Source organism: Pezoporus wallicus, unplaced genomic scaffold, assembly GCF_028554395.1.
Source record: "Pezoporus wallicus isolate ANWC-B61680 ecotype Strahan unplaced genomic scaffold, APGP_CSIRO_Pwel_v1 contig_8827, whole genome shotgun sequence".
NCBI lineage: Eukaryota > Metazoa > Chordata > Aves > Psittaciformes > Psittacidae > Pezoporus > Pezoporus wallicus.
The window spans coordinates 209,724-235,824 of record NW_026639709.1 but is presented as its reverse complement, the minus strand read 5'-3'; the positions used below and the strand labels follow the sequence as shown (position 1 = coordinate 235,824).

Below are 26,101 nucleotides of genomic sequence, written 5' to 3'. Positions count from 1 at the left end.
TAGTAACTGCCGCGTAACTGCTCGATAGCTACTAGTAATTGCAGCATCAGTTTAGTATCTGCCTCACAACTGCTAGTAACTGCCTCGTACTGCTCAATAGCTACTAGTGACTACCAGTATCAGCCTAGTATCTGCATAACAACTACTAGTAACTGCCTCATAACTGCTCAATAGCTACTAGTAATTACCAGTATCAGTCTAGTATCTGCATCACAGCTACTAACTGCCTTGTAAATCCCACATAGCTACTAGTACCTCATAACTGCCCAGTAACTAGTAGTAAAAGCATAGTAGTAACTGCCTCACAACTGCTTAGTAGCTGCTAGTAACTACCAGTAACAGCCTAGTATCTGCCTCACAGCCACTACTAACTGCTTCATAACTGCCCAATAGCTACTAGTGACTACCAGTATCAGCCTAGTATCTGCCTCACAGCTACTACTTACTGCCTCATAACTGCCCAATAACTACTAGTAACTGCCAGCATCAGCCTCGTATCTGCCCCACAGCTACTAGTAACTGCCTCATGATTGCCCAGTAACTACTAGTAATTACCCGTATCAAATATCTGCATTACAGCTATTAGTAACTGCCACATAACTGCTCAACAGCTACTAGTGACTACCAGTATCAGCCTAGTATCTGCATAACAACTACTAGTAACTGCCTCATAACTTCTCAATAGCTACTAGTAGTTACCAGTATCAGTCTAGTATCTGCACCACAGCTACTAACTGCCTTGGAAATGCCTCATAGCTACTAGTACCTCATAACTGCCCAGTAACTAGTAGTAAAACCATAGTAGTAACTGCCTAATAGTAGCTACTAGTAAGAGTCCAGTAACACTTAGGCGAGTATCTAGACTAGTAGCTTAGTGCCTGCCTAGTAACTACTAGTAAGTGCCTAATACCTGCCTAGTAACTGAATTCCTCTCTGCCTCTGTTACACTGAGTTCCCCCAAATTTTCCTCACTGTCACACCAAAAGGGGGGTTCATCCAGATCACATTTAATGTCTAAAGTTGAACCATAGCAACAGGATGAGTCCCAGGAGCACGTGTCTAGGATAGGGGTTTTCCCTTCTTTTCTTCACTCTAATTCACGACACACCTGAGTACTTCTCCAGTGATTAAATTTGCTGGAATTGTGCTTTGGATGATTTTCCAGAGGGCAGTAGAGGGTGCTGTTTGTTCTCCTCTCAGGATGGGGCCACTCGACCCTCCAGCCCAGTATCCGGATAAATCCAACGTGCAGAATACTCTGCTGTTGAAGGGTCACCCTTGCTTGACACTCCAAAACTGGCATATACCTCTCCAGTTGGCTTTGAAATTCAGTGTTTCCAAGGGTTGAAAGTAAGTTTATTGCTTCAAATCGGTCTTTAAAAAGCAGGAATCCCCATTATCCAACCTCTCTCCAATTTTCCTGGTTTTGAGGCTTGGATTTATCTTCAGATTGACAGTTTTGCCACTGTATTTATGCACACATGTGGGTCTGAAACCATGGCCTGGTGGTACCAGAGGTGTGATGCAAGTCACATAGCTGATCTCTTCTGGTATGACTTTGCTGAGCACCCACCACCATGGTATTCACCAGGCTGGAAGGGGAGAAATGACACTTTTGTCACACTCTATCTCAGCCAAAATGTGGGATTTTGTGATGTGAGGAGTGCATCATACTGAGTACACCATGGATGTCTGCACATGCAGAGACCTGGTCTCCTGTAACTCTGTCCTAGAAAGACTCAAATCTGTTGGTTTTACTTGGTTAGTTTGAAAATATATCATTCTCCTCTTCTCTTCTCTTCTCTTCTCTTCTCTTCTCTTCTCTTCTCTTCTCTTCTCTTCTCTTCTCTTCTCTTCTCTTCTCTTCTCTTCTCTTCTCTTCTCTTCTCTTCTCCTCTCCTCCCCTCCCCTCCCCTCTCCTTTGTTATGTGAATCAGAAGCAGTGTGATTAATGACTGAATGCAATACAGCTATACTCCAGATTGTATTTTTTTGAGGGAGAAAAGAAATCAGCATCTAATTTTGAGGTGCTAAAGTACTACTGGCACATGTACATATCTACAAGATGTTTACACCCAGGGGAGTTAAACAGGGCTGACAGAGGAGACCAGAGCATCCTGACATCACGTATCACACAAGCAGATCCTTGCCATTAAAACTGTAATTGCATGTAGGAGCTAATTGCCTGTAGTAACTTTTCTACACTGCACAGAATAAGCACTGGGAGGTTTGTGCTGGCGGCTCTGCGACAGCTCTTGCCCTCATCAGGACAAGCGAGGAGTCTGGTTGTGTTCATAACCACATGAAGACCCGGATCACCCTGGATTTATTGAGTTGTGGGTTGATATCGTTTGTGCTTGGCACTCACAGGCAAACTATAACACAGGATATTTACTCTGAAGCACAGTATTGTGCTTCATCTGCAGGAAAGGAAATTTGCCAGACGCTTTTAGCACAAGATACTGAGCAGTTCCATGTCTTGAAGAGCGCAGTGATACTTCCCTTGCAAGCGATAAGGCCTTGGCAAGGTAAAGCATTTCTTTCACAGCCACTGAGGATGCCCTTGGCTGTGACAGAAATTACCTTTTCTTCCTTTGCGCCTCACTTTCGCTGTTAATCAGACAGGTTGTCTATGGAGCAGAGAGGTTTGGGAAGAGATTTGTAAGCTTTGGTATCTGTGCGATGCTTAGAGATCCAGGAGGAAATAGCATCAGATTTCCTAGGGGTGGGAGGGTGAGATTAGCAGGAACCAGCCCTGCAAAGTGCTATTAAAGGAATGCTGAATGACAGTCTGGGCTGGGTTTGAGATTTATTCTTGTACTTGGAGGTGGGGAGAGCTCTCAGATGCAAAGGTTTAGTGCATCCAAAACTGTGTGAGTGCCTAAAATGCCCTGCTTCCTTCCGCAGCCCATGTTGAACTGCTGCTGTCCTTCCAGCTCCTTCTATGCTGCTCCATTCACCATTTGGGAAATGACTCCCCTTTTCCAGGTTCCATTGGCGACAGATGATGCTGAGGATTTCAAGGCATGTATTTCACTCTTATCCCTGCCTCTAAACACGCTTCAGATTTCCTAGAGGATAAAAATAAAGCAGCATTGTTTAATTTCTGGAAAAAGCCAGATGACAGTGGAAAGGGGTTGGAAAAATGCATACCAGCCCTCCCTGTCCCACTGTCTCAGCTGTTGCTTCCTGAGAGACAGAAACATGTGGCTGCTAAAAATACCCTGCAAAGAGAATACATTCTCTCTCCAATGGGAGAGTATAAATTAATCCGAGTCGTAACATATACAACTGCTTGTGGCTGGGAGAAACAATTCCAAATGTCATTTTCCAGAGAGGGGTTTCCTAATGAAGCACAAGTCCCAGCCCTGTGCATTCCCTACGTAGTCTGGTGATAGTGCGTGGAGGATCTTCGCCTCCTGCCCCTCCTGCTCCCACCCCCTTGTCCTCCTATGGGAAACAGTGTGGCCAGGAGGGGGGGGAGCCCAGTCCCTTTATAAGCATGGTCTAGCAGCACGTTGAAGTTTACAGGAGTAACAGGAGATTTGGCTTGCTCCGAGATACCCACTTCCAAGCCTTGGAGTCCCTGGGATGACCAAAGGGGAAATGGAGTCGGTTGAAGTGTTCACGTCTGAAGGCAAAGGCAGGGGTTTGAAAGCGCAGAAGGAATTCCTGCCCGGGGATGTCATCTTTGCAGAACCAGCCTATGCAGCCGTGGTGTTTGATAGGTAAGAGAAAAAGCATTTTAAAACAAAGACCAGAAGGAATCTTGATGTAGAATTTCATCTGGCCGGGTATGTAAAAGTTTGGAAGGGTCTGGACAACATCAGAGGAGGGTGCGAAGGGAATCAGAAGCCCTTCTGTAAACACACATTCAGAGCTCACAGTGAATGTGCTTCCTAAGGCTCAGATCAGCTTTTTCACTTTCAATATGGTGCAGTCTGTTTCCAGGATGTGATCTTCAAGGTGCTCAATGCCCTCAGCTTTTACCAAATGTGTTGAAAGTAGTGTGTATTTAGTGGCACACCAAACCAGACCCATGTTTCGCTCTGGTGAACTGCCAGGAGTTAGTGAAATTCAGGTACAGCAATCCCAAACTGGCTTTGCTGAAGCCCCCAGTGCATAATGCGTGACAAAATCAAGTTACACTGTGCTCTGCTCACTTGTAGCACCTCCCAGCTGTACACACAGCTTCATTGCCCATTGCCTTCAAACTAGAAGCTAGTGGGGATCTGAGAGTGATACCGTGTGTGTTAAAGTGATGTTATATTTATAGCTAGCTGAGTTAACTGCAGACAGGTTTCTGCTTTCACTCTTGCACGAGACTGGGTTTAAGTTTTGTGTTCGCACTGGTGTAGCCAGAAACTGAATTCTGGTGCAAATGCATTATTTCTTACTGCTTGTTTCAAGGATGAACAACATCTGGTCAAACTGTGGTGCTGGTGTGGATGGTAGGTGCCCGCTTCTGCCCTTCAAAGCAGTGGAAGATTCACTTAAATGCCTTGAAAGCTAAAAGACGCAGAGAGATGATTTCTTCCTTAATCTCCCATGGAATAAATCTAGAATAAAGCCTCAGACATGAATGGAATTTGTTCAGCCTTATTATGCACTAACTGAGAACAATTTGCCCCAAACTGTTAAACTGAGGAGCTGGATGTTTCATTCTGGCCTTAGGATATTTATGAGCATTCTTCAAAGGTGTCATGGTGTATCCTGAGACTGAATTTTTGCCTCAAACTGTCAGTTACTAGTGAATATTCTGCACACTAAATAGGCAGGGAGTGATTCTGCCTGGCTGAGCTTTCCCTGATGGAATCAGCTCCTCTAACAACATCTAGAGCGCAAGTAATGCTCGTGCTGCTGTTTTAATCCTGGTCATCTTGTAGCAGAAGCTGATTCTGTGCTGCTGAGTGAGCTGGCAATAGCAGAGAGTTGAGGATTAAATGGGCAGGGCAGGATATAACTTTCTTTGTGTCTTTCATTAACTTTTTCACTGTCAGTGGGTGAATGTGTTTATGAATCTTTACAATAGCAGCAATGACACTTTTTAGTTTTGATTTTAATTCATCATTGCAAAAGCTCACATTAAAAATGTAATTTTAATTTAAAACGTTAAGTTCTTGAGTTCTTAACCCTCAGTTTAATTACAGGAGTTAGTGACAAAACCATCTCTCCTTGATGTGTCCTTTTAGGTCTTGTGTCACTAGCTAGAATCTTACTGTGATACCGTTCACTTTAGGATTGCCTAAGGGCAATTATTTCTCCCACATGCCTTATTAAAAGTACTCATTATCTTTTAAACCATTGAAAACATTCTGACTTTTGATTGCTGGTTGGGAATTGTTTTTTCTTCTATGTGAAATGTTGTGAGCATCACACATAGAGTAGAGCTGCCCATAGCGAAGAGCTACAATTTCAGAGCTCTTACACTGCGGACTGTGTTTTAGGCTTAGGTTTCCAACAGAAAACCTGGAATGGGGAGAGATGGGCTTCCCTCCCTCCCCTGGCTGGGCTCATTTAACTCCCAGAGGGGAGGTCCAGACATTGAGCAGTGAGGAGGCAAAGTAAGCACATCCCTTCTCTGTGACTTGATGGTATGGGAATGGCTTCATTCATTCTCATCTCACTGCTGCTTCTTTGTGCTACTGCACAACAATAACAGATTCTAACCCTCCCATGACACATTTCATACCAAAGCACTTCATATATATCAGTGGGCAAATGAATTCCCAAAATGCCTGAAGCAGGCAGTGCCAGCTAAATGCTTGTTGGTTAGTGCTTAGCAGGGGATATAATGGAAACACACATTTTTCTTGTGAGAACTGCCCTGATGTTTTTCCTACACACATGGGGCTTTGGTTTTGAAGGTATCTTCTACTGTTGTCCCAGGGTATTCAGTTGCATAAAACCCCACTGACTTGATTGCTATCAGAGTAGCCTGGATCCTTGCAGGACCTGCAAGAATGAATTCCTGCTAGACCATGGTGCCTGATTTTGCCCTGAAAGAAATGCTGTTACCTCTGCATGGATGAACAGTCCATTGAAGAGCATGTGTTTCTCCTTGCCCACTAACATACATATACTGGTACTAAAATTAGTGTCGAGTCTACACTATTAAAAAGGGTCTTACCCTGCATTGGGAAACTCAAAATCCAGAGTATCTCATCCTTATTGAACTCAGCATCTTCATTATGGAAAGGGGGTTCATATATGAGTGATTGGTGGGTTTACTTTCTTGGCCCAGGTCCCACCAAATACGTGACCAGGTTTTCCAGAGCTCAGCTTTCTTTTATATATAAAGGCTACCACAGAATCGTTAGAGTGCAGAGTTGGTCTGTACTTTGCAGCCCTATGAAGAGCTCAGTCGTCTGGGAAGTGTGCTTCCAGCATGGATGCTGAGCCTCTCAAATTCTGCCCCTGACTTTGCTGTTGAAATCAAGCTCTCTATGTGGTGTATATGGATGTCAGTCATACTGTGGTGTCCACAATGTGCTTCCTGCATGGCTGTATGGGATGTGGCGACACAGCAGGTGAAGTGAAGGTCTCTAGTTCAGGTTAGTAGGAGCAGCTCTACTCCTACTAAGTACTTCTTGGTTTGGCCCTACTGCAGGATGAAAAGCAGCTTGCATTTGTGCCAAGGCACAAGGCTGTCAAGAGATGGGAGTGTTACTGTTCAGAAAATGAGAGCTCCATAAAAGCTGATCATTTTTTGAGCTGGTGAAGAGCATCATTATGAAGTAAAATATTTGCATTATCTGTTATAGATGTTTAAGTGCAGGTGTGTGAGTGAGAACCCCCTTCATATGGCTGTTGTGTAGCAGAAACCTACCTTTCATGCTCTGAGAAACTATCAGAAGAACAAACCCCTTTTCCCTGACTGTACAGGGATCTAGGGAACCTGAACAATGAATCTTGGTGCCAGTGTTACTCACAGCAGAAAGTGTGGATACACTACATTTGGGCTTACATGATGCAATGACCCTTCTCTATATAATGATGTGAGGAGCTGCTGCAGTAATTTGGACCTGAGGCTGTGATCCCAGTGCACTGTATGAAAGTGTGCCTTTCAGTAGGAGGTTGAGTTTATGGAGCTGTTGAGAGGGGTTTTTTTTTTGCTAGGAAATGGAGAAATGTTTCGTTTGACAAAAATCTATAAAATGCCATCATACTCTGAGCAATCCATCAATTTAACTGCACCAACCTGCAGGGTGACGTCCAGCAATATGCTTTGAGACTCAGCCTGCAAATGAAGACACCCCAAACTAAGGTCTGCTGTGTTCGCATAGAGCTACAGGCAGGATTCAGTTGCTGTAGGTGTTTAATGTCATTTGAGATGCCCCAGGGTGTCTGAGACATCCTCTTAGGGCTGACAGGTACAAACCAGGATTTATGAGAATCAGACCTCCTCTCAGGGCAGATGTCCCTGTGCAGAGCCTAAAATAACACTAAGCTCCTATGTCCTGGAAAGTGAATCCAGCCCTAAGAGCCTGTTAGAATCGATGGAGCTCTATAACGTGCACCGACAGACACCTACCTTTGAGCTGAGTGACTTTCCAGACCCCACTGAGCGTTATGATGGAACCTCTGCTTAGACACTGAAGGTACAGGTGAGCATATTAAGGTGTCTAAATCTGCAAGCGAGGGCTTGTACTCTTTAGCAGAGTGATGGCCATCTGAGCAGCGGTCTCTTCCCCAGCGCCAGAGACCTTTAGTCCAGAAGTACGTAAAACTCAAAGCGAAGCTAAAGAAAGTTCCTACAGGCATCTGCCAGCTCATAGTTTCTTAGATTTTAAGGCCAGGGTATGACTCACAAACTAACCCTGCTCATTGCAGGGGGGTTGGACTGGATGACCTTTAAAGGTCCCTTCCAACCCAAACTATTCTATGATTCTACAACCTTTTGCTTTAATGCTATGGTTACCCGATCCTGACTCCTACATTAATCCTGTTCTGCCTGAACCAAAGCAGGCTGCTTAGAGAGACTGTGAATACTGATTAAAAGAAGGTGTAGAATTCAGTGTGATATTTTGCTGTTTGGATAAAGTGCAGACACACACTCTGATCTGGGTTTGAATCAGCCTTGCTGTTATCAAGCTGAAATAGCAATGAGAAAACACCAGTGTCAGGCCTGCTTTGCCCTAAAATAGATGCAGAAGGTTGTAAATATATCTTCCCAAGGGATTCTTTGCCTTTGGTGGGGTCATTTTTCAATTTGCAAAGCCCTTGTGCATTCCCCATTGACGTTATCTCTCACTGAAGCTTTCTCTAGTGCCCTGCTTACATGTGGGGGTTTAATCCTTTCTTCCCTCCTCACTTTCTCTTTGAAGGTTTGCTTTCTTCACCATTGGGATGATGGCATTTCTACTGCCTGGGTTCAATGTACAGTATGTGACCTTCTCCTCTGGCATGTCAGTTGGCTCTCAAGCTGAAAGAGTTTACATATACTATGGGCATGGGGATGCCTGATAGATCTCTGAGAGCCTTCATCAAGAGCAGGTTTGCTCTTTAACCAGTGGGGTTTGAGAGACAGTAGTCAAGGCAAACAGTGTCATGTGGTCGAAAGCCAAGATCACCTGAAGATCTGCTTGATGAGTGATCTGCACATTGCTAACAACACAAGATCATGCAATAGTTGTGCTTCTTTTTGGTGCACAAAGCAGGCCCAAAACACCTTCCAAGGGAAATGTGGGGATCTCCATGGAGCTGGGATGACCTAGGAGTAAAGAAATTCAGAGTTTTCCATTGCAGGATGACTCTGAGAAGATTGTGGGAACATTCTGTGAGCTGATACCAGTAAAAACTGAGAACTGATGTGTTCACAGAATCATGGAATGGTTTGGATTGGAAAGGACCTGAAGATTATCCAGGTCCAACCCGCTGTCATGGACAGGGACACCTCACACTAGACCATGTCACCCAAGGCTCATATTCACATTGTTTATATATTTCTGGTGTTTGATCTTTTAAATTCTAATCCCATTTGTTCATAAAAGCTTAAATAAAACCTGGGAGGAAACCTGGCTTTTTTAAAGAAAAGCACCCCCACACCTCTAAAAGGAGGCTGAGAAGTCTTGTAATGGAAGACTAAAGGTAAGAGAGTCTAAAATAAACCCTCCACTCCAATCAGACAAACCAGGATGTGTCATCCCCGACATTTAACCATGAAAGTACTAAGATCCAGCCCCCTTTTTAAAGGAGGAAGACTGTTCTTGTGCTAAGAATTCAACAATATAACTATCCTCAGCTACTGAATACCTCCCTTTTTCTTTCAGTGCTGAAATAGATGGTGATTTTCCTTGGGCTGTTGTGTTTTAGGATGTGTTGCAGTCTCTGCTTTGAAAGCCGAGTGGACTTTGCCTACAACTTATGCTATTCTTATGCTGTCCTTTGTAGGACATTGAGGAGAGAGATGCCAGCCAACAGTAAATATGAAGCGGGTGGACTTCGGTGTAAGTTAGGTCACCTGTATGTATTATCTATGATGTACAGAATAGAATAAACTCATATTAAATAGTTTGTGAGCTTCTCACCACGTCCATTAGCTATTCAGTGAAATCCTCCTCTATTTCTTTCCCCTATAAGCCATCTCACCTGGCTTTTCCAGATCAGTGACTGAGATGTGCTGGATGTCAAATGATTGGCAGATCTTTGGGTTGTGCATGTCTCAGAGATGAGGGTAATATATTTCCTGTGGCAGTGCTCAGCCCTCTGTCCTGGCAGGTCCGACAGATCTTAATCCATCTGAATCCAATCCAAGCAGCCACAAGAGCTATTTGTTTCTTCTGCTTTCCCTGAGAGCCATGGTTTAGTTGAAAGCACTCTGTCACGTCTTGTATTTGTTGGCTGGCACATTGAATTGTTGCTTTTGTGACTGTAGCTACATCCAGGATTAGTAGTAGTTGTGTGTCTCATCTATGTAATGTCTGAGCTCATGAGCCCCTGGGAGTTCAGCTTGGTCGGTGCTTGGTTAAGAGGCTAAAGAAACCTGAGGCTCCCCAGAAAGTCATGTAGTGAGTGTGTTAGTAGTGCCTGCCCTGCAAGTCAGCCCTAAATCCCTCATCAAAGCAGGGCTTTGATGGGCTGGAGACATCCCTGTGCTAACGAAGATGCTGCTTTTGGGCAGGGTGGAAAAAAGTAGTTCTCACTATGTGTGGAAGACAGCAGAGATCACCCTAGAGGCCATGGTGTAGACAGACACAGCAGGAAGCTGTTGTATTGTCCCTGTGTTAAAGCAAGTGAGGCTGAGCACTGAATCCATGACGGTTCAAACCTCCAAAGCTCCTGGGTAGGTGCCACACCACAAGGTACCTACCCAGGTTTCTCTCCAGAAACTCAGTGCTGCCTGGCCGTGCAGCACCCTGACCATATGGGCTGCTCTGTCTACAGGGAGAGGAAGTCTGCACTACCTGGAGCCATTTCAGGTTGTGTTAAACACTTTCTAGGCCAGGCAGAGAAGGTTTTATAGACTTAGGTTTAACCTTAGGCTGCTCCTTCTGTCCTTGGGGCACCTTAACCATTGCAGAGGGGTGAGAGGGGAGGCTGTGGACCACTGCAAGCCTTTGGTGCCTTTGGTGTTGTCAACCTCTAGGATAGGTGGTATCAGAGCCTGGTGTAAAGTCCAGACCTAGGGCCAAGTGAGAGCCCCACTTTGCCATCCCCTTTTGGGGTGTCCATCTCTCAGCTCCTCTGAGACAGAAGCAATTTGCTTAAGGGCACTGGGGAGGGTTTAGGTGCTTGCAGGGTCAGGCAGTGCTATAGATCTCAAGTACGTCTGACTCCTGATGTTTTTCCGTGCCAAGAGTTGAGCCCGGGCCTCTGGAATCCTGATAATGCACATTATCAATACATCCAGTCTTCTTTTAAACCATTCTGAAGCAATAAGGATCCCATGAGGGTTTAGTGAGAGATGCTCTATTTCTTATACCTGCCAGCCAGATTTCCTATGAGTAACTGTGGCTGCAGTTTCAATGCCACATGAGCTGTTCCTTTCCTTTCCTGGAAAGTCTTGTATAATTTTTTCTGTGCATTTCTGCATCTCCTCAGAAATGAGGCCTTTCCAGGCAGTGAGTTCCACTGAGTGGGTTTGCTTTGGAAGCTCTGGACACCCTATGTGATAAACAGCAAAATGCAAAGCCAACATTCCATTATCTTTCTGTTCTCAGAGAGCAAATGGGAGGGGGGACAAGCCCCCATTTGAGAACCTGGGTTTGCTACACTGTGTTCCCCTCCAAGCTGCCATTCCTTTCTACAAGGAAACTTCTTTAGCTGCCTCTTTGCTTTCTGACTGCCTTGAAACATGCAGGCAGCAGGAGGGAACCCCATTCCCTGTGTGGGATGTATCCCTGTGCTTCCCGGTGCAATGTAACCGCACAGGTTTTATCAGCTCTCTGTCTCTCCTTTGCCTTACAAGGAGTGCAATTTCTCTTGCACCTCTCTGCCTCCCTGACTTGACAGCTGACAGAGCACAGCCTCACATTTCTCACCAGCTCCCAGCTCTTCCATTTGATATAATGGAGCTGGATGCATCCCCCTTCCCAGAGACGTGCTCCCCCCTGCCCCATCCCGTGTGCTTGCCTTGTGTTGGGCTCCCTTTGGCATTGCTCACTGTCATTTTCCAAACCTCATGTTTGCACAAGGTTTTGTCTGCTGCAGGTCGTCCTGCTTTAAATCAATGGTCCTCTTCATCCTGCAGGAGCCAAGGTGCAGGGTGGATTGTGTCAGGAGCTCACACACTGCTGCCAGCAGAATGACATTGCATTTTCATTGTACTGTGATCGATAGATATAAATATGCATGCATATGTTTATATGTATATATCTGTATAGTGGAGAAGCAGTCTTGGGGCTGTGGGGCTGATTCCCACCTGTGGCACATCCTCCTCATGTGATCCTTGTGCCTCAGTTTCCCCACTATGGGCTGTGGGCAATAATAATGTCCACATTATAGGGCAAATCCTTTGGTAATGAAGCCTCTATGGTCAGCAAGATCTTTGCAATGAGGACAACCTTTCTCCTGGGACCAGTAGCATCTAAGTGATGGGAATTCAAGTTTTCCTGTACTCTTGGGCCTGGCCAGAGGCAGAGATAAAGTGGGCAGTTGCCTGGAGAAGCAGATAACTTAGGACTCCAGATCAGGCAGTGAAAAGCCTTCTCTAGCAGCAAGGGGAAAGCCTCAAAGTTGTTTGGGCAGGAGCCCAGAGTGTCCTCCCCTCCTTCCCAGTGAATTAAGTCCTAGAAGCAAACAGCAGGACAGCTGAAAGGGGCACAGGGTCTGGGACCCTGGGTACTCTCAGAGGGAGGGCATGAGGTTAGACTTCTTCATCAGCATCCTCTGCTGCATTCTTACCCTGGCCTTGGTCTTATAGTCACATGCATACAACTCTGGGATGCTGCTTGGAAAGCTGGTTTGGAATCCTGCAAAGAAGAAGCCTTCTCCTTTTGAAAAGTGTTTCCAAGTTATTCCATGACCTAACTCACAGTTGAACCACAGAGCCAGGAGCAGGAATAGCCAATGAGCAGCATTCACTATTCACTATTCACTGGAGAAACACATGTCAGGCTTCTGGATTTGGAGCAGAAATCTGTATCACCTGCCCATCTGCAGGAAGGCTTTAGGTAATTTAAAGAGCATATGGCTAAAGATGATGCCAGCTTTAGGGAGGACTCCATGCCCTCAGAGCAGATCCTTACATCAGGCACTGTGCTCATTACCTTTAGTGTTTAACATCCCCATTGGTGGCATATTCTGCATCACTGATCAGCCCTAAGTCATTGATGTTCTCTGCTCAGCAACATATCAGCCTTGTGAATGGAAGATCCCCTGGATTTAGTTCTACAGTCTTTTGGTGCTCATAAATGCAAGTGCTGCTCCCTAAACTGGACATTACGGCCAGCCCACTCCATGTCTTACCCCAGCCAGTGCTCCTGCCAGCTCTTTAGAGTTCATCTTTCCTCTCTCTTCATCTTTTGGTGTTTCTTGTCTGTCCCTGAGCAGCTGAAAACCCACTTGTCCCTCAGCACTCATCCCTAGGGATCTGCTGAGCAGATGGAATCCTGCCCTGGTCCCTCAGAACTTCACTGAACCACAGTGAACATGTCTGGAGTCACTGGGACCAGAAGAGTCTCAAACCCACCCAGCCTGGTGCTCTGTGCTGATGTCTTCTGACGGTGGACAGCAGGAGATGTGCCACAGTTGAAGGAAGGAGGAGAAGGCACAGAACACTCTATGGTGAGAAGATCTACCTTGAAGGAGGGTGTTCTTTTGTCTTCCTCATGTAATTTCCAACACAAAGCCACAATTGCCAAGTGAATATCTCCAAAACAGCTATACCTCTGGCCCAATGGCACAAAGAAGTGACAAGCAAAGATGCTTTTTAATCCATGGAAACATCTTGGTTTCAAGCAGCACAAAATCAGGGTTTCCCTATACAATCACTTTGATCTATCAGTCTTCTTCATTGTGAAACACCTCTGGTCTGCTCACTAGCTGGGCACTTCTAATGTATATTGTTATCCCTACAGCATGCCTGTGCCTAAGGACAGCTCAGGAGAGCAGTTAGGATGGCTCAGAGCCATGCTCCTGCTTGGTTCTTCTCACCCCATGTTTTCCCAAGTCTCTTGGGCACGGTGGAGTCCATAGCTCCATTTTGTGCCCTGGTCTCTGTGGGGCCCAGGAAAGCTTTAATATTTGTGGGGGGTTCACTTTAGCCAAATCCAGAGGCTTTGCAGGCAGGTGAAGCTCTCAGGATGGCTCTTTGCCTTCACATTCCTCCTTGTGCTTGCCTAAGCTGCAGACTCATGAGGCATCTGCTTTCTGCTCAGCAAAGGGCTGGTTGGTGCTTCAGCTTGGAACAAATGAGAACATACTAAGAATCCTATTAACAGTGCTGGGGAGGAGCAGATGCACTGCAGACAAGAGGGCTGAGAGCTGGGGAATGCTTTATTGCTGTCCTCCTTTAAGCAATATATTTGTCTCTTTGACATAGCGAGACAGAAGAGCAACAGCACTGGGCAAGTGCGTAAGAATTAACCTCATAGCAACCTTCCAGTATCTGAAGGGAGCCTGCAAGGGTGCTGGGGTGGGACTCTTCATTAGAGACTGCAGTGACAGGATAAGGGGTGATGGGTTCAGACTTTAACAGGGGAACTTCAGGTTAGATATAAGGAAGTTCTTTACTGTGAGGGTGGTGAGGCACTGGAACAGGGTGCCCAGAGGAGTGGTGAATGCTCCATCCCTGGCAGTGTCCAAGGCCAGGTTGGACACTGCCAACGTTGATGAGATCCCTCATCTTATCAACGATTTAGATGAGGGAATTGAGTGTACTATCAGCAAGTTTGCTGATGACACTAAGCTGGGAGGAGTGGCTGACACACCAGAAGGCTGTGCTGCCATCCAGCGAGACCTGGACAGGCTGGAGAGTTGGGCCGGGAATAACTTGATGAAATATAACAAGGGAGAGTGTAGAGTCCTGCATCTGGGCAGGAACAACCCCAGGTTCCAGTATAGGTTGGGGAACGACCTGTTAGAGAGCAGTGTAGGGGAGAGGGACCTGGGGGTCCTAGTGGACAACAGGATGACCATGAGCCAACACTGTGCCCTTGTGGCCAAGAAGGCCAATGGCATCCTGGGGTATATTAGAAGGGCGGTGGTTAGTAGGTCGAGAGAGGTCCTCCTTCCCCTCTACTCTGCCCTGGTGAGACCGCATCTGGAATATTGTGTCCAGTTCTGGGCCCCTCAGTTCAAGAAGGACAGGGAGCTGCTGGAGAGAGTCCAGCGCAGGGCAACGAAGATGATTAAGGGAGTGGAGCATCTCCCTTATGAGGACAGACTGAGGGAGCTGGGTCTCTATAGTTTGGAGAAGAGGAGACTGAGGGGTGACCTTATTAGTGTATATAAATATATAAAGGGGGAGTGTCACGAGGATGGAGCCAGGCTCTACTCAGTGGCAAACAATGATAGGACAAGGGGTAATGGGTACAAACTGGAACACAAGAGGTTCCACTTAAACTTGAGAAGAAACTTCTTCTCAGTGAGGGTGACGGAACACTGGAACAGGCTGCCCAGGGAGGTTGTGGAGTCTCCTTCCCTGGAGACATTCAAAACCCACCTGGACACATTCCTGTGTAACCTTATCTAGGTGTTCCTGCTCCAGCAGGGGGATTGGACTAGATGATCTTTTGAGGTCCCTTCCAATCTCTAGCATACTGTGATACTGTGACAGAGCCTTGGGTGACATGGTTTAGTGTGAGATGTCCCTGCCCATGGCAGGGAATTGGAACTGGATGATCTTAAGGTGGTTTCCAATCCAAACCATTCCATGATTCTATGATTCTATAACCTGGTGGGATGCTTCTTCATCCTTAGTGGCTCTGGGCAGTGCAGGGATGCAAAGCTGGCAGGACCCCTGCTGTGTGGAGCTGGCCCTTCACTGAGCTACAAGCTAATGGGTCCTTCTGTCCTTCCAGCCTGACACATGTCGTCTGTCATACCTGCTTCAAGAGGCAGGAGAGGCTCCATCGCTGTGGCCAGTGCAAGTTTGCCCACTACTGCGACCGGACCTGCCAGAGAGCAGCTTGGCTCAACCACAAAAATGAGTGCTCTGCCATTAAGAAGCATGGCAAAGCACCCACTGAGAACATCAGGTGAGAGCTGGACCCCAGCAACTGAACCTGGGCACAGCGGGACAGGACAGGGTGGCAAGGAAGAGCTGGGTGGCCAGGGTTAGAAGTTGAGTGGGAGATGGCTTGGGAAAGGACAGGAGCATCCCTGAGCTGAGGGGATGCGGACCTGGAGGAGCATCTGGGGTGTGAGAGGGTTGTGCTTCTGCTTTCTCGGTTTTGGTGATGGACCCCGAAAACTACTGCAGTTGAATGTGGGGAGGCAAACCTGCCTGGGGTGGTTTAGGAGGTGTGGAAAAGTGGGGAGTATGTGGGAAAGTGGAAGAGGAGACGGGATCTTCCCCACTTGTTTGTCTATAGGATACATTGATTTAGCTCTGTCATAAGAAAACGAGAGTAATCCCCAAGGAAATGAGAGCCATTGTGGAGAGCTAGAACCTATGTTCTGCAGTTGAGAACATAGATGCTGGGGCAAACCCCTGCATCTCCCTTTCCTTCAAAAGCCTGTGGATGGCTCCCAGCCATCAGCCATCTGATGCTGAGCCTGTCTTGGCCTGCTTGCATGCAATTTCCCACCCATGTAGTGGATTTTGATGGCCCTTTGATCCATCTCCTTGCAGTGGCTGGTGGTGTTGCTAACACGTGGGTCTCTCTTCTGGCCAGGCTGGCTGCCCGCATCATGTGGAAGATAGAGAGGGAAGGCAGCGGGCTGTCAGAGGGCTGCCTGGTCTCCATCGATGACCTGCAGAACCATGTGGACAACTTTGGCGAGGAGGAGAAGAAGGAGCTCCATGCTGATGTGCAGAGCTTCCTCGAGTTTTGGCCACCTCAGAGCCAGCAGTTCGGCATGCAGTACATCTCCCATGTATTTGGAGTGGTATGTTGGAGGGAACGGAGGAGGAGAGCAAATGGGGGGCTGCTTTTAATGCAGAGAAAGTCTGAGTTGAGGATGTATGAGCTCATCTCTCTGGTTCCCTTAAGAGGCCATAGCTACTGGGGTAACTGACCAGAATTTGCTGCATGTGGTTTGGATACTGCCCATTCCCCATCTGCATCACTTCTGTACTGACACTGAGAAACAGGCACAGCAGGGGCAAGGTCTGAAACACTTGATCTGTCTAAACATGCAGGCATGTGGCTTGCTCAACTGTAGGTGCTGCACTGTCATCACAGGTCGCACTGGGCATCCCTGTGTACCTGGCAGATACATATTTATATATATCTCTGCACCTGCCTCAAATACATGTAAATGCATATTTAAATATGTTTTAGTAAATATACTTGCAATATGTTTTAATATAGCAGATCTGTTTTAGTATAAACATTGATGTCTATTGTATATTGCGTGCATTCGTTTTTTCCATGCATATTGTAAATGCATGTTTTATATATATAATAAAAATAGGCAAAATGTGCTAAATATATTTAATAATACCCATTACTAACTTAGCTGCAAACTTCTATTCTCAGTATAGCCAAGAGGGAAATGACCAGAAGCCAGTTCAGGCTGAGCTGCTCTGCCCCAGCCCTCGTGCAAGTCAGTGTACCCTGGGCTGCACTAACCCCTCAGCTAGCACATTGCCAAAAGGAGCAGGGTGAGCTGAGACAAGACACATGCTTTGCTGGCACCTCTGCTGGTGGCTGGTGTGGAGAAGTTGGCTTTGCACGAGGAGGGGGCACAGCATCCTTTGGTACCCACCCTGCAAAGAAAAGATCTCCCTGCAGTCCAATAGGTGCAGGGAGATCTATCTGCTAGTGACCGGCACAGCTTGCCCGTGCATAACTAAGGAAGTACAGATGAAGTACAGAATCAGTTAAGAAAGGAAATAAAACTATTAGCAGAGTAAAATAATTAGCAGCCAAGTTAATTATTTGCTTAAATTATACCCTATTAAATCCTATCACATTTTGCCTTTGCAAACACTTCATCTGTAGCGTCCGTGACTAAAAACGGTTCCATTCATATGTGGTGATAATGCACGCTATAGAAAAGTGTAATAATTCATTTGTGGTATAAATGTCAAGCAAAAGTAGTCATTCTGAAAATGATTTGGGACTCAAACAGTAGTAGTTGGTTTTTATAAGCTCTGTGGGCCACCCAGCAAACATGACCCGGTTGAATGCAGCTCTTAAGGTTAATTTCTAACTGATACCTGTTTCAATAAGGGTGAACTTTGCTTTCTGCCAGGCCTCTGCTTGAATGGCCTCTAACTCATTTTCCTGTGACCTTTCTCTGCATTATTTCTAGGAAGTGAATCTAAGGCAACCAACGCATTGTCAGCACAAAGTTACATTAGCCATCCCAAATGAATATTAACAACAAATACTCTGTAACATTTACTCAGCTCTGCTCTGGGTTGGTCCATCTGAATGTGTCTATAGAAGAAGAATAGAATTGCTTCTATTCTGATGTTTTATCCCAACTAAAGATGTTCCTACAACTACCTTCTGCAATGATCTTGTAGGCACTCCCTCCTCCTTAAAGTTTGGAGATGGGATGCTGGAGATACACCTTTTCTAAAGCATCAGTGGGAATTGAGAAATCCTTAATGTAGCCAAGTTCAGCTTTTCCTCCTTTAATGCTTCTTCCTTCCTATGTTCTGGGACTAGATCAGCTGCAACGGCTTCACCCTCAGTGACCAAAGAGGACTGCAGGCTGTTGGTGTGGGAATCTTCCCCAATCTCTGCCAGGTCAACCATGACTGCTGGCCCAACTGCACCGTCATCTTCAACAATGGCAAGTGAGTGGATCTCTTTCCTCAGGCACAGTGAGGATGCATCCTAACAAGCAACTCAGCAGACTTGGCTAACTGCGCAGTGTCAAATCCCATTCTTGGTCCCTTCTCTAGCTCAGAAAAAGATATATCAGGATTTTCTTTTTAAAGAGGAACTCTTTTCTCTCTCATTATTGTCCCATGCACTAAACAAATACACAAGGTTTGACCCCAAATCCAGTGAACTGGATTTTCCCCTGATTTCTGTGAGGTTTGAAACCAGACTTAAGATAGGCAGATAAAGTACTAAGAAGCTGCCTAGATCACCCCTTATATTAAGGCTTTATTTAAGGAACAGTTATGGTTAATAAATTATTAAAGATTGTATCAGGTCCACAGTTCAAGAGTTTTTCATAACCAAAGCTTGCAATCAGCTGTGTATCACTATCTGCTGATGTGTTTATAATCATTTCTAGCACAACCCTCATCTTTGTGAGTGTTCCATCTTTATTAATCACTGATTAACTCTTTAGCAACGGGGGGATCTTAATGACAATTGTTACTGTTATCCTCAAACCGAGTCACTTAAGAGTGCAGGATGCCCGAAGCTGCAGGGCATTCTTCATTCCCACCCAAGTGCTGTAAGAAAACTTCTGTGGGATATATGAGATGGAAAGAGATTAAGTGGGAAATGCAGGAATGTTTCAACAGAGCTGGGAGTGGAGGCTGCTGCTCTCAGAGCTTGGGGCAGCCCATAGGATGGATGCCTTGGCCCTTCCCAGCCTCCAGGTACGAACTGCATCTGATCCATCAAGTTGCATCACATGAAAGACGTTAACTGTTAGGGATCTGCTTGCCAAAAGCTGCACAGCCACAGTATTTCATCCAGATTTTCCACTAATGTTGTACAAATTCCCATGCTCACCAACGTTTAGTGCTACAAGTTAACCCCTCAGCCTCTCCTTCTTGAACTAACACATTGCTTGCGCACTCAAGTTATTGCTGCTGGTTTTACCTGATAAAACTATACAAGCGTTTATCAAGCAGCTGATAAATGAGCAAAGCGAAAACAAAGCTGCATTAGGATGACTTATGTTGGGAAACAGGGTCTGATCCAAAGTCAGCTTGGAGTCTGTGCTCTGATAGCCAATTGCTCTGGATCAGATCCTTAGTGGGATGATGAAGCGCCTCTCCAGCCAGCCTGGGAAGTGGAGGAGGAACTAGCAGTGATAAGTCTGAATTTCTGGGTGGTAAGTAGAGGAATGGCATTTTGTTCGCCCGGCAGCTTGTCGAAGCTCCCACATGTATCCTGTTACTGACTTTAAACTTGACCATCTGGTTATTGGCAAAGTGAATTATGAAGGTTTCTTGCCTTCCTGTGCAAGCCTGATGATAAGCCCCTGTTGTGTCTATCAAGGCACAACACCAGACTTGAGGACCCACTAAACTCATCATGTAGTGCATAGTCCTTGCTATCCCAGTCTGATTTCCATTTCAAGCTGTGTTTTAGAGAGCAGTACTAATGTCAGTGGAGATATTTATGTGCAGAACTACCCCCTTTGTGCCTGTAAACCTCAGAAGCGGGTTCTGCACAACCCCTGGCCAAAACCCCTCCTAAAATCACAGCATGGGACAATTCTCCATGGCCCAATGATGGACAATTCAGTGATGGCTGCTGCACAGCAGAAGTGAAGCTCTCATTCAATGAAACATGAGCCAGGCACGGGGAACCCCTTGATCTCCTGATGCCCTATACCGTGCACCCATATTTTTGATGTACTTGCGCCTGTGTAAATTGCAGATGTTTGTTTTGTCTTTCAGTCATGAGGCTGTAAGATCAATGTTCCACACACAGATGAGGTGGGTCGGTCTCGAAAGCATCGTCCTCCCCCCTTGCCCTGTACCCCTCATGTCCTGTGTTTAATGGAAAAGCTGCAAACAGCCCGAGGGGGTTCACTTCTCCCCCGTGTAAAGCCCCACTAAACCCAAACCTCACTTAACTCTGCATTTTGTAGTACCCTAAAACCATAGTGGTAATCCTCTGACTGTCTCCCCTATGGTGAATTCCCCTTCTGCCTTTCAACCCTTCTCCCTTGGCTTCCTCCTTGTCAGTATTTCCCCTCTTCACCTCTCATTTCTCCTCCCCTGACTACAGCAAGAGCGTGAAAGTCAGAACAAGGTCTCGCTAATCTTGTACAGCCCAAAATAAACCCTTGTGTGTTAGGAGATGAGAAATGGTTGCATTACTGACATACTAAATAGTCCACGTTTCTTCTGTGACAAGCGGTGCCTGTTCAATCCGTTGCCTACAGTAGCAGTACTATGAGATGTAGGTCTCAATCCTCTTTTATCATAATACCTGATTAATGTTTCACCTTTTAATGATGCCACTGTTACCTGATCCAAACTAAAGAAATCACAAAACTATGTGCAAAGAAAGAAAAATTCTCTGCTTAGCTCACTGCACGTGGTATATTTTAGTTAGCCCTGTTAAAGGGACACTGTTGCCTTTAAACATTCATTTCAAGCAAACCTGTCTTTCCTCAAATAAGACATGAAATACCACTGACACTTTCTTGGTGCACTATAGGTAGGATAAAAAGGAGCAAATGAGTTTCAGTTTAGAGCTGCTATTTTGGGGCAGTTTGAGTTTTGAGCTATCAATCAGGCACACTCTATCTGTGTGTGTCTCTCAAGGTCCTTAGTGCTTGGGGCAGGCACTGGGGAAAGCACAGCATCAGTGTGGTGGGGTGCCCTTGGCTGACAGTGTCTCTTTAACTATAGCATTTAAAATATGCCATGCGTTTCCAGGCTTATCCCAAACGCTGTCAATCTCCTCCACACAAGGGGTGGCTGCTTAAAATATACCTACAGTGCTTAGGCTATCAGGGGCATCATAAAAGTCAGAGGCTTGATTCTGCTTCTCTGGTTGCATGACTCACTTTAACGAGGATCCCGTCGAGTGTGAACAGGAATGTGTGTATGTATCAACCTTTCTGATGGCAATTGCTCTTTTCCATGCACTTTATCCTTGAGTAGCAGGTTGCTTCTTTCTCCAGCTGTCATTTTCCTGTGGCTGTGACATAACTAAAGGCTGTCCTTCGCGACGATGGCAGGTTTAGTGATAAGTTTTGTATGAAATATGCTCTTGGTATGATCTAACACCCACAGAAGGGTAAGACCAGCCTCAGAGAGTAGTTTTCACAGCAGCTTTAGCACAGCTGAAGAGCTCAGAGTTAAGCCCTTGGAGCTAAGAGCTTGTAATAGGAATTACAAGGGAGTGAAAAGGGAACTACAAGAGAATTACCAATTCCTATGCAGAAATATGATCACACAGAAAAAGTCGTGTCCTTCCAAAAGAGACTTATGTTTAATGCACGCGGTGAGACCTTCGAGTGCTATGCCACTTATGCCTTTGGTGAGACCTTCATTGGGTCCCGTCTAAAGCACCTCATGTTCAAGTGGAAGACAGCAGGTCCCCCCAGGTACATCTCATAGCAGGTGTGTACATCAAACACGCTGCTGAGCTCAGCAGGAGGAAGAACAAGTCGTGCTGTCCACAGTGAGGGAGTCCCAGGACTGATGGAGCACATGGTAGGGTGGGAGATCAGACCATGGGACTGCCTTCATTTTGATAACCTGTAAGTATTCCTACCTGCAAAAATCTGTGTAACCAACTAATGGGATTGAGCAGAGAGCCCGAAATCACTGATCTCAAGTGCAGTGAATTATTTCTAACCATGGGTAGAGTCACTAGTAAATGGGGGAGTAGATGGATACAGAAGTAACACCTCACAGTTGTATTTGATGGAGTTTCTTCCCATTACGGCCAAATTGCTGAGAGGTGGCCCAGAGTAACTGGGAATGGAACAACAAGTATCCACATTTTTTAAGACCTTTGCAGAGAATGACATGAGAGAAACTTAGGTGTAAAGGTCTGTCCTTCCAAAAGCTTGTCATCAAGGGCTTGGCATGGATTTTGGCTTAGTATCACAGACTGGCAACTGAGTTGTGGTTTATAGTAGCATCAGATCAAATGAGCTATTCAAAAATAGACAATTTCCAGGGAATTGCTTATACGCTTTTATGTAGAAAAGCACGAACAGGGTGAGGGCATCTCTTACACAGCACCTAGAGGGAATTTGTCTTAACTTTTGGGAGTGAAAACGATCCCAAAGGCAGCACAGCCTGGGATTTGGGAGTCTGGCCAGGAATGTGCAAAGCTGTACTTAAAAAAAGACCTCGAGTCCAAACTCAGCATTTTACAAGGCTTGTTGGGTATTCCTGATCCTAGCGATTTCTTCTGCTGATCTCCTGCAGAAGTTTATGTCTATGTTCAGCCCAGTAATGGACCATAATCTGTTTATAGCTCAGATCCTTACGTATCCCAGCCAGGGACTTGCAGAGGGGCAGGAGAAAATGGTGCGACCATATTTTTCCTCTGCATTCAGTTCACCGAACTGCTGTCCATCTCTGCATTGCCTCCTTGAAGAGCTAAAGCACACCCAAGGGCAAGAACTCTGCAAGGCTGGGGCAGGATTTGTCCCTGACAACTCTATGGCTGCACCCTTGCTTCTGTTGCGTTTCCCAGTGCACATCTCATCTCCTTTGCACTCAGGATCGAGCTGCGGGCGCTGAGCAAGATTTCTCCAGGGGATGAGCTGTCTGTTTCCTATGTGGATTTCCTCAACGTGAGCGAGGAGCGGCGGAAGCAGCTCAAGAAGCAGTATTACTTCGACTGCGCCTGCGAGCACTGCAAGAAGCAGGTCAAGGATGACCTGATGCTGGCGGTGAAGCAGGGAGAAAGCAAGGTATGGGTTGTCTTCCTGTGTCCAAACCCAGAGCTGGCTGTGTCTCTGTATGTCTCTGTGGCCGTGGTCCCTCAGCCCAGGGAGACACCCAATAGGAACAGAATCAGATTTTAGTAGAAGCCTGACTAGTGCCAATGTAAAAAAGTGAGAATGGAACTGAACCTCCATTGAGCACAACAGTTCAAACCCACCATGCACAGCCAAGCCTGGAAAAGAGAAGGCTGCATGGAGACCTCAGAACACCCTTCCTGTATCTAAAGGGGGCCTACATGGATGCTGGAGATGGACTCTTCCTTGGGGACTGTGGTGATAGGACAAGGGGTGATGGATTTAAACTTGTAAGTGCAGTTTTTACATTAAAAAAGCCCACAAAAGTTGACTTTGGCTCTAACCTAAAAGTCCATCACTGGGCAGAATGCTAAAATATTAGAAATTAGGGGTAGAGCTGAGAAAAATGCCGGATTAGATTTTGGGGTGGGTTTTTAGGATCTAAAGAGGAATCAAAGCTTTGAACAGCAGGAGGGAAAATGTGATGCAGGTGATTCATGGTGTCAGTGCCAATCAGCGCTGCTGAAGCTGTATGGTTTGTAACACATGTACCATCACAGGAAGGTGGGAACCCTCAGCTTCCAGTCCTTCCTTGCAAAAGCCTGTCACAGGTACAGGCACCATCACTTGACATTTGTGCATGGTTGCTGTGGGCAGACTGTGAAAAATTGCCATGTTTGACTGTTCATTTTTAAGTAAGCTGTGTCTTCCTTGGAGGTCTCACAAGCCACAGAGTGGGAGGCTGTAAGGCTGTGCCTTGCTGGTGGCAGTGGGATGTGTTGCTTGGCCACCAGCTCCAGTTTATGAGCATCCTGGTAGCTCTGAGAGTTACTTTTTGGTTCCTCTTGGAACCATCCTTTGCCCAAGGATGTAATTGCTGGTATCTTTTTGTCCACTGTGGGAGTGTTACCTCAGGGGGTTTCTACTCCTGGAAGCTTTATGAAGTGTATAAGGGCAGGCAAAGCAAGGCAGGGTAATTTAGTCTATTATCAAGTCATTGATCTGCATGATTGAGTAGTCACATAATGAATCAGAGTACTGCTTAGGGGATGCTGTGAGGCAGGATCAAACAGCAAAGGCGGGATGAGCAACCATCACCTCACACCAGCACTGCCAGCAGGAGAGGAGTGCAAAAGCATCAGCCTCCAGCTCAACAGTTACCAGAAAGCCGAGCTCAGTCCCATGTGATTTCTTTCATATAGGTGTCAGTCAGGATGGATATAGAATCATAGACTAGAATCATAGAATAGTTAGAGTCAGAAAGGACCTTAAGTTCATCCAGTTCCAACCCCCCTGCCATGGGCAGGGACACCTCACACTAAACCATGTCACCCAAGGCTCTGTCCAGCCTGGCCTTGAACACCGCCAGGGATGGAGCATTCACAACTTCCCTGGACAATCCATTGCAGTGCCTCACCACCCTTACAGTAAAGAACTTCTTCCTTATGTCCAATCTAAACTTCCCCTGTTTAAGTTTTAACCTGTTACCCCTTGTCCTATCACTACAGTCCCCTTCTCCAGGCTGAACAGCCCCAACTTTCTCAGCCTGTCTTCATACAGGAGGTGCTCCAGTCCCCTGATCATCCTCGTGGCCTCCTCTGGACTTGTTCCAACAGTTCCATGTCCTTTTTATGTTGAGGACACCAGAACTGCACACAGTGCTCCAGGTGAGGTCTCACGAGAGCAGAGCAGAGGGGCAGGATCACCTCCTTCGACCTGCTGGTCACGCTGCTTTTGATGCAGCCCAGGATACGGTTGGCTTTCTGGGCTGCAAGCGCTCACTGCTGGCTCATGCTTAGTTTCTCAATATATATTGCAGAGTGTAAGTCTTTACTTGATAAAGGTTTGGAGAAACAGGATCAAATGGATATCAGGAGGCTCCCATAGGACACAGAACATGGGACTAGAGGAGACTCTTTATTTGCTGATCAGGTTCTCTTTTAGTGTAGAAGACCCTGCTTTTTAATCCCAATACTAAATGACCAAGCATTCATTTTACAGCTAACCCTGACTACTGAAATGCCTCACTTGCAATTTAAAGCTGTTCCAGAGCTCAGTCTTATGATGCAGAAGCATTTTTATCTGACTTTCTGTACAAGTATTTTCTACCACCTCCTCCAATGGATGGCATAAAGAAATCCCAGCTCTCACAGAACGCTTGCTATCAAGCCCTGACTGAGCTGTAAGATGCACCATCCCCTTTTTGTGAGCATTAGAGATGCTCTGCAGCACGCAGTGGGCAAATGTCCTCCACCATCTGAAGTGCTCATGCAGGAAAAGCCTGTATTTATGCAAGGTGCATGAGTTCAGCTATTAAAAATACACTCCTTGCACAGACAGTGAGTATCCAGGCTGACCTCATCTGCAGAGCATGGCTGTATCACATTGTCTGAATCCAGGCTCACGTGCCTGGGAGCAGCAACACTCACAGCTGCATGGAAACAATGCTATGAATACATGCAGGATTGACAGCTTACATCCTCAACAGCTGCTCTGACCTCTGGGCCTTCACCCCTTCCAAAAGGAATCACAGAATCAAATAGGCTAAAAAAGACCTGTAAGATCAAGTCCAACCTTTACACCAGCACTGCCAAGACCACCACTAACCCATGTCACTGAGGGCCTCATCTACAGTGTGTGAGCACTTTCGGGGATGGGGATTCCAGCACTGCCCTGGGCAGCCTGTTCCAATGCCTGAGCACCCTCTCAGTGAAGAAATTGTTCCTAATCTCCAGTCTAAACCCCCCATGGTGCACCTTGTGCCTGTTTCCTCTTGTGCTATCCCCTGTAACTTGGGAGAACATTCCTATCGTTTATAAGGGCAACAGACTTAGGGACCTAGCAAGTGCAAGGATCTTTATTAGGCAAAGCCACAATGGAAGTGCTGTTTAAAGTACCTGTTCTGGGAGTC

The 26,101-nt window shown here is 46.1% G+C and overlaps 1 protein-coding gene across 2 annotated transcripts in view; it reads left to right on the top strand.

Annotated features, from left to right (window-relative positions):
- Window positions 1-3,309: 3,309 nt before the first annotated feature.
- SMYD1 (SET and MYND domain containing 1) overlaps window positions 3,310-26,101 on the top strand; it is a 28,770-nt gene continuing 5,978 nt past the window's right edge. Inside the window, exons 1-6 of one of the 2 annotated variants that reach the window (XM_057415529.1) lie at window positions 3,310-3,728; window positions 15,465-15,641; window positions 16,281-16,494; window positions 18,228-18,358; window positions 20,153-20,191; window positions 22,950-23,142. In XM_057415529.1, the coding sequence (XP_057271512.1) occupies window positions 3,592-3,728; window positions 15,465-15,641; window positions 16,281-16,494; window positions 18,228-18,358; window positions 20,153-20,191; window positions 22,950-23,142 (891 nt within the window). In that variant the 5' untranslated portion in view covers window positions 3,310-3,591. The remainder of the gene's footprint in view (window positions 3,729-15,464; window positions 15,642-16,280; window positions 16,495-18,227; window positions 18,359-20,152; window positions 20,192-22,949; window positions 23,143-26,101) is intronic. The other variant, XM_057415531.1, reaches the window with a different exon arrangement.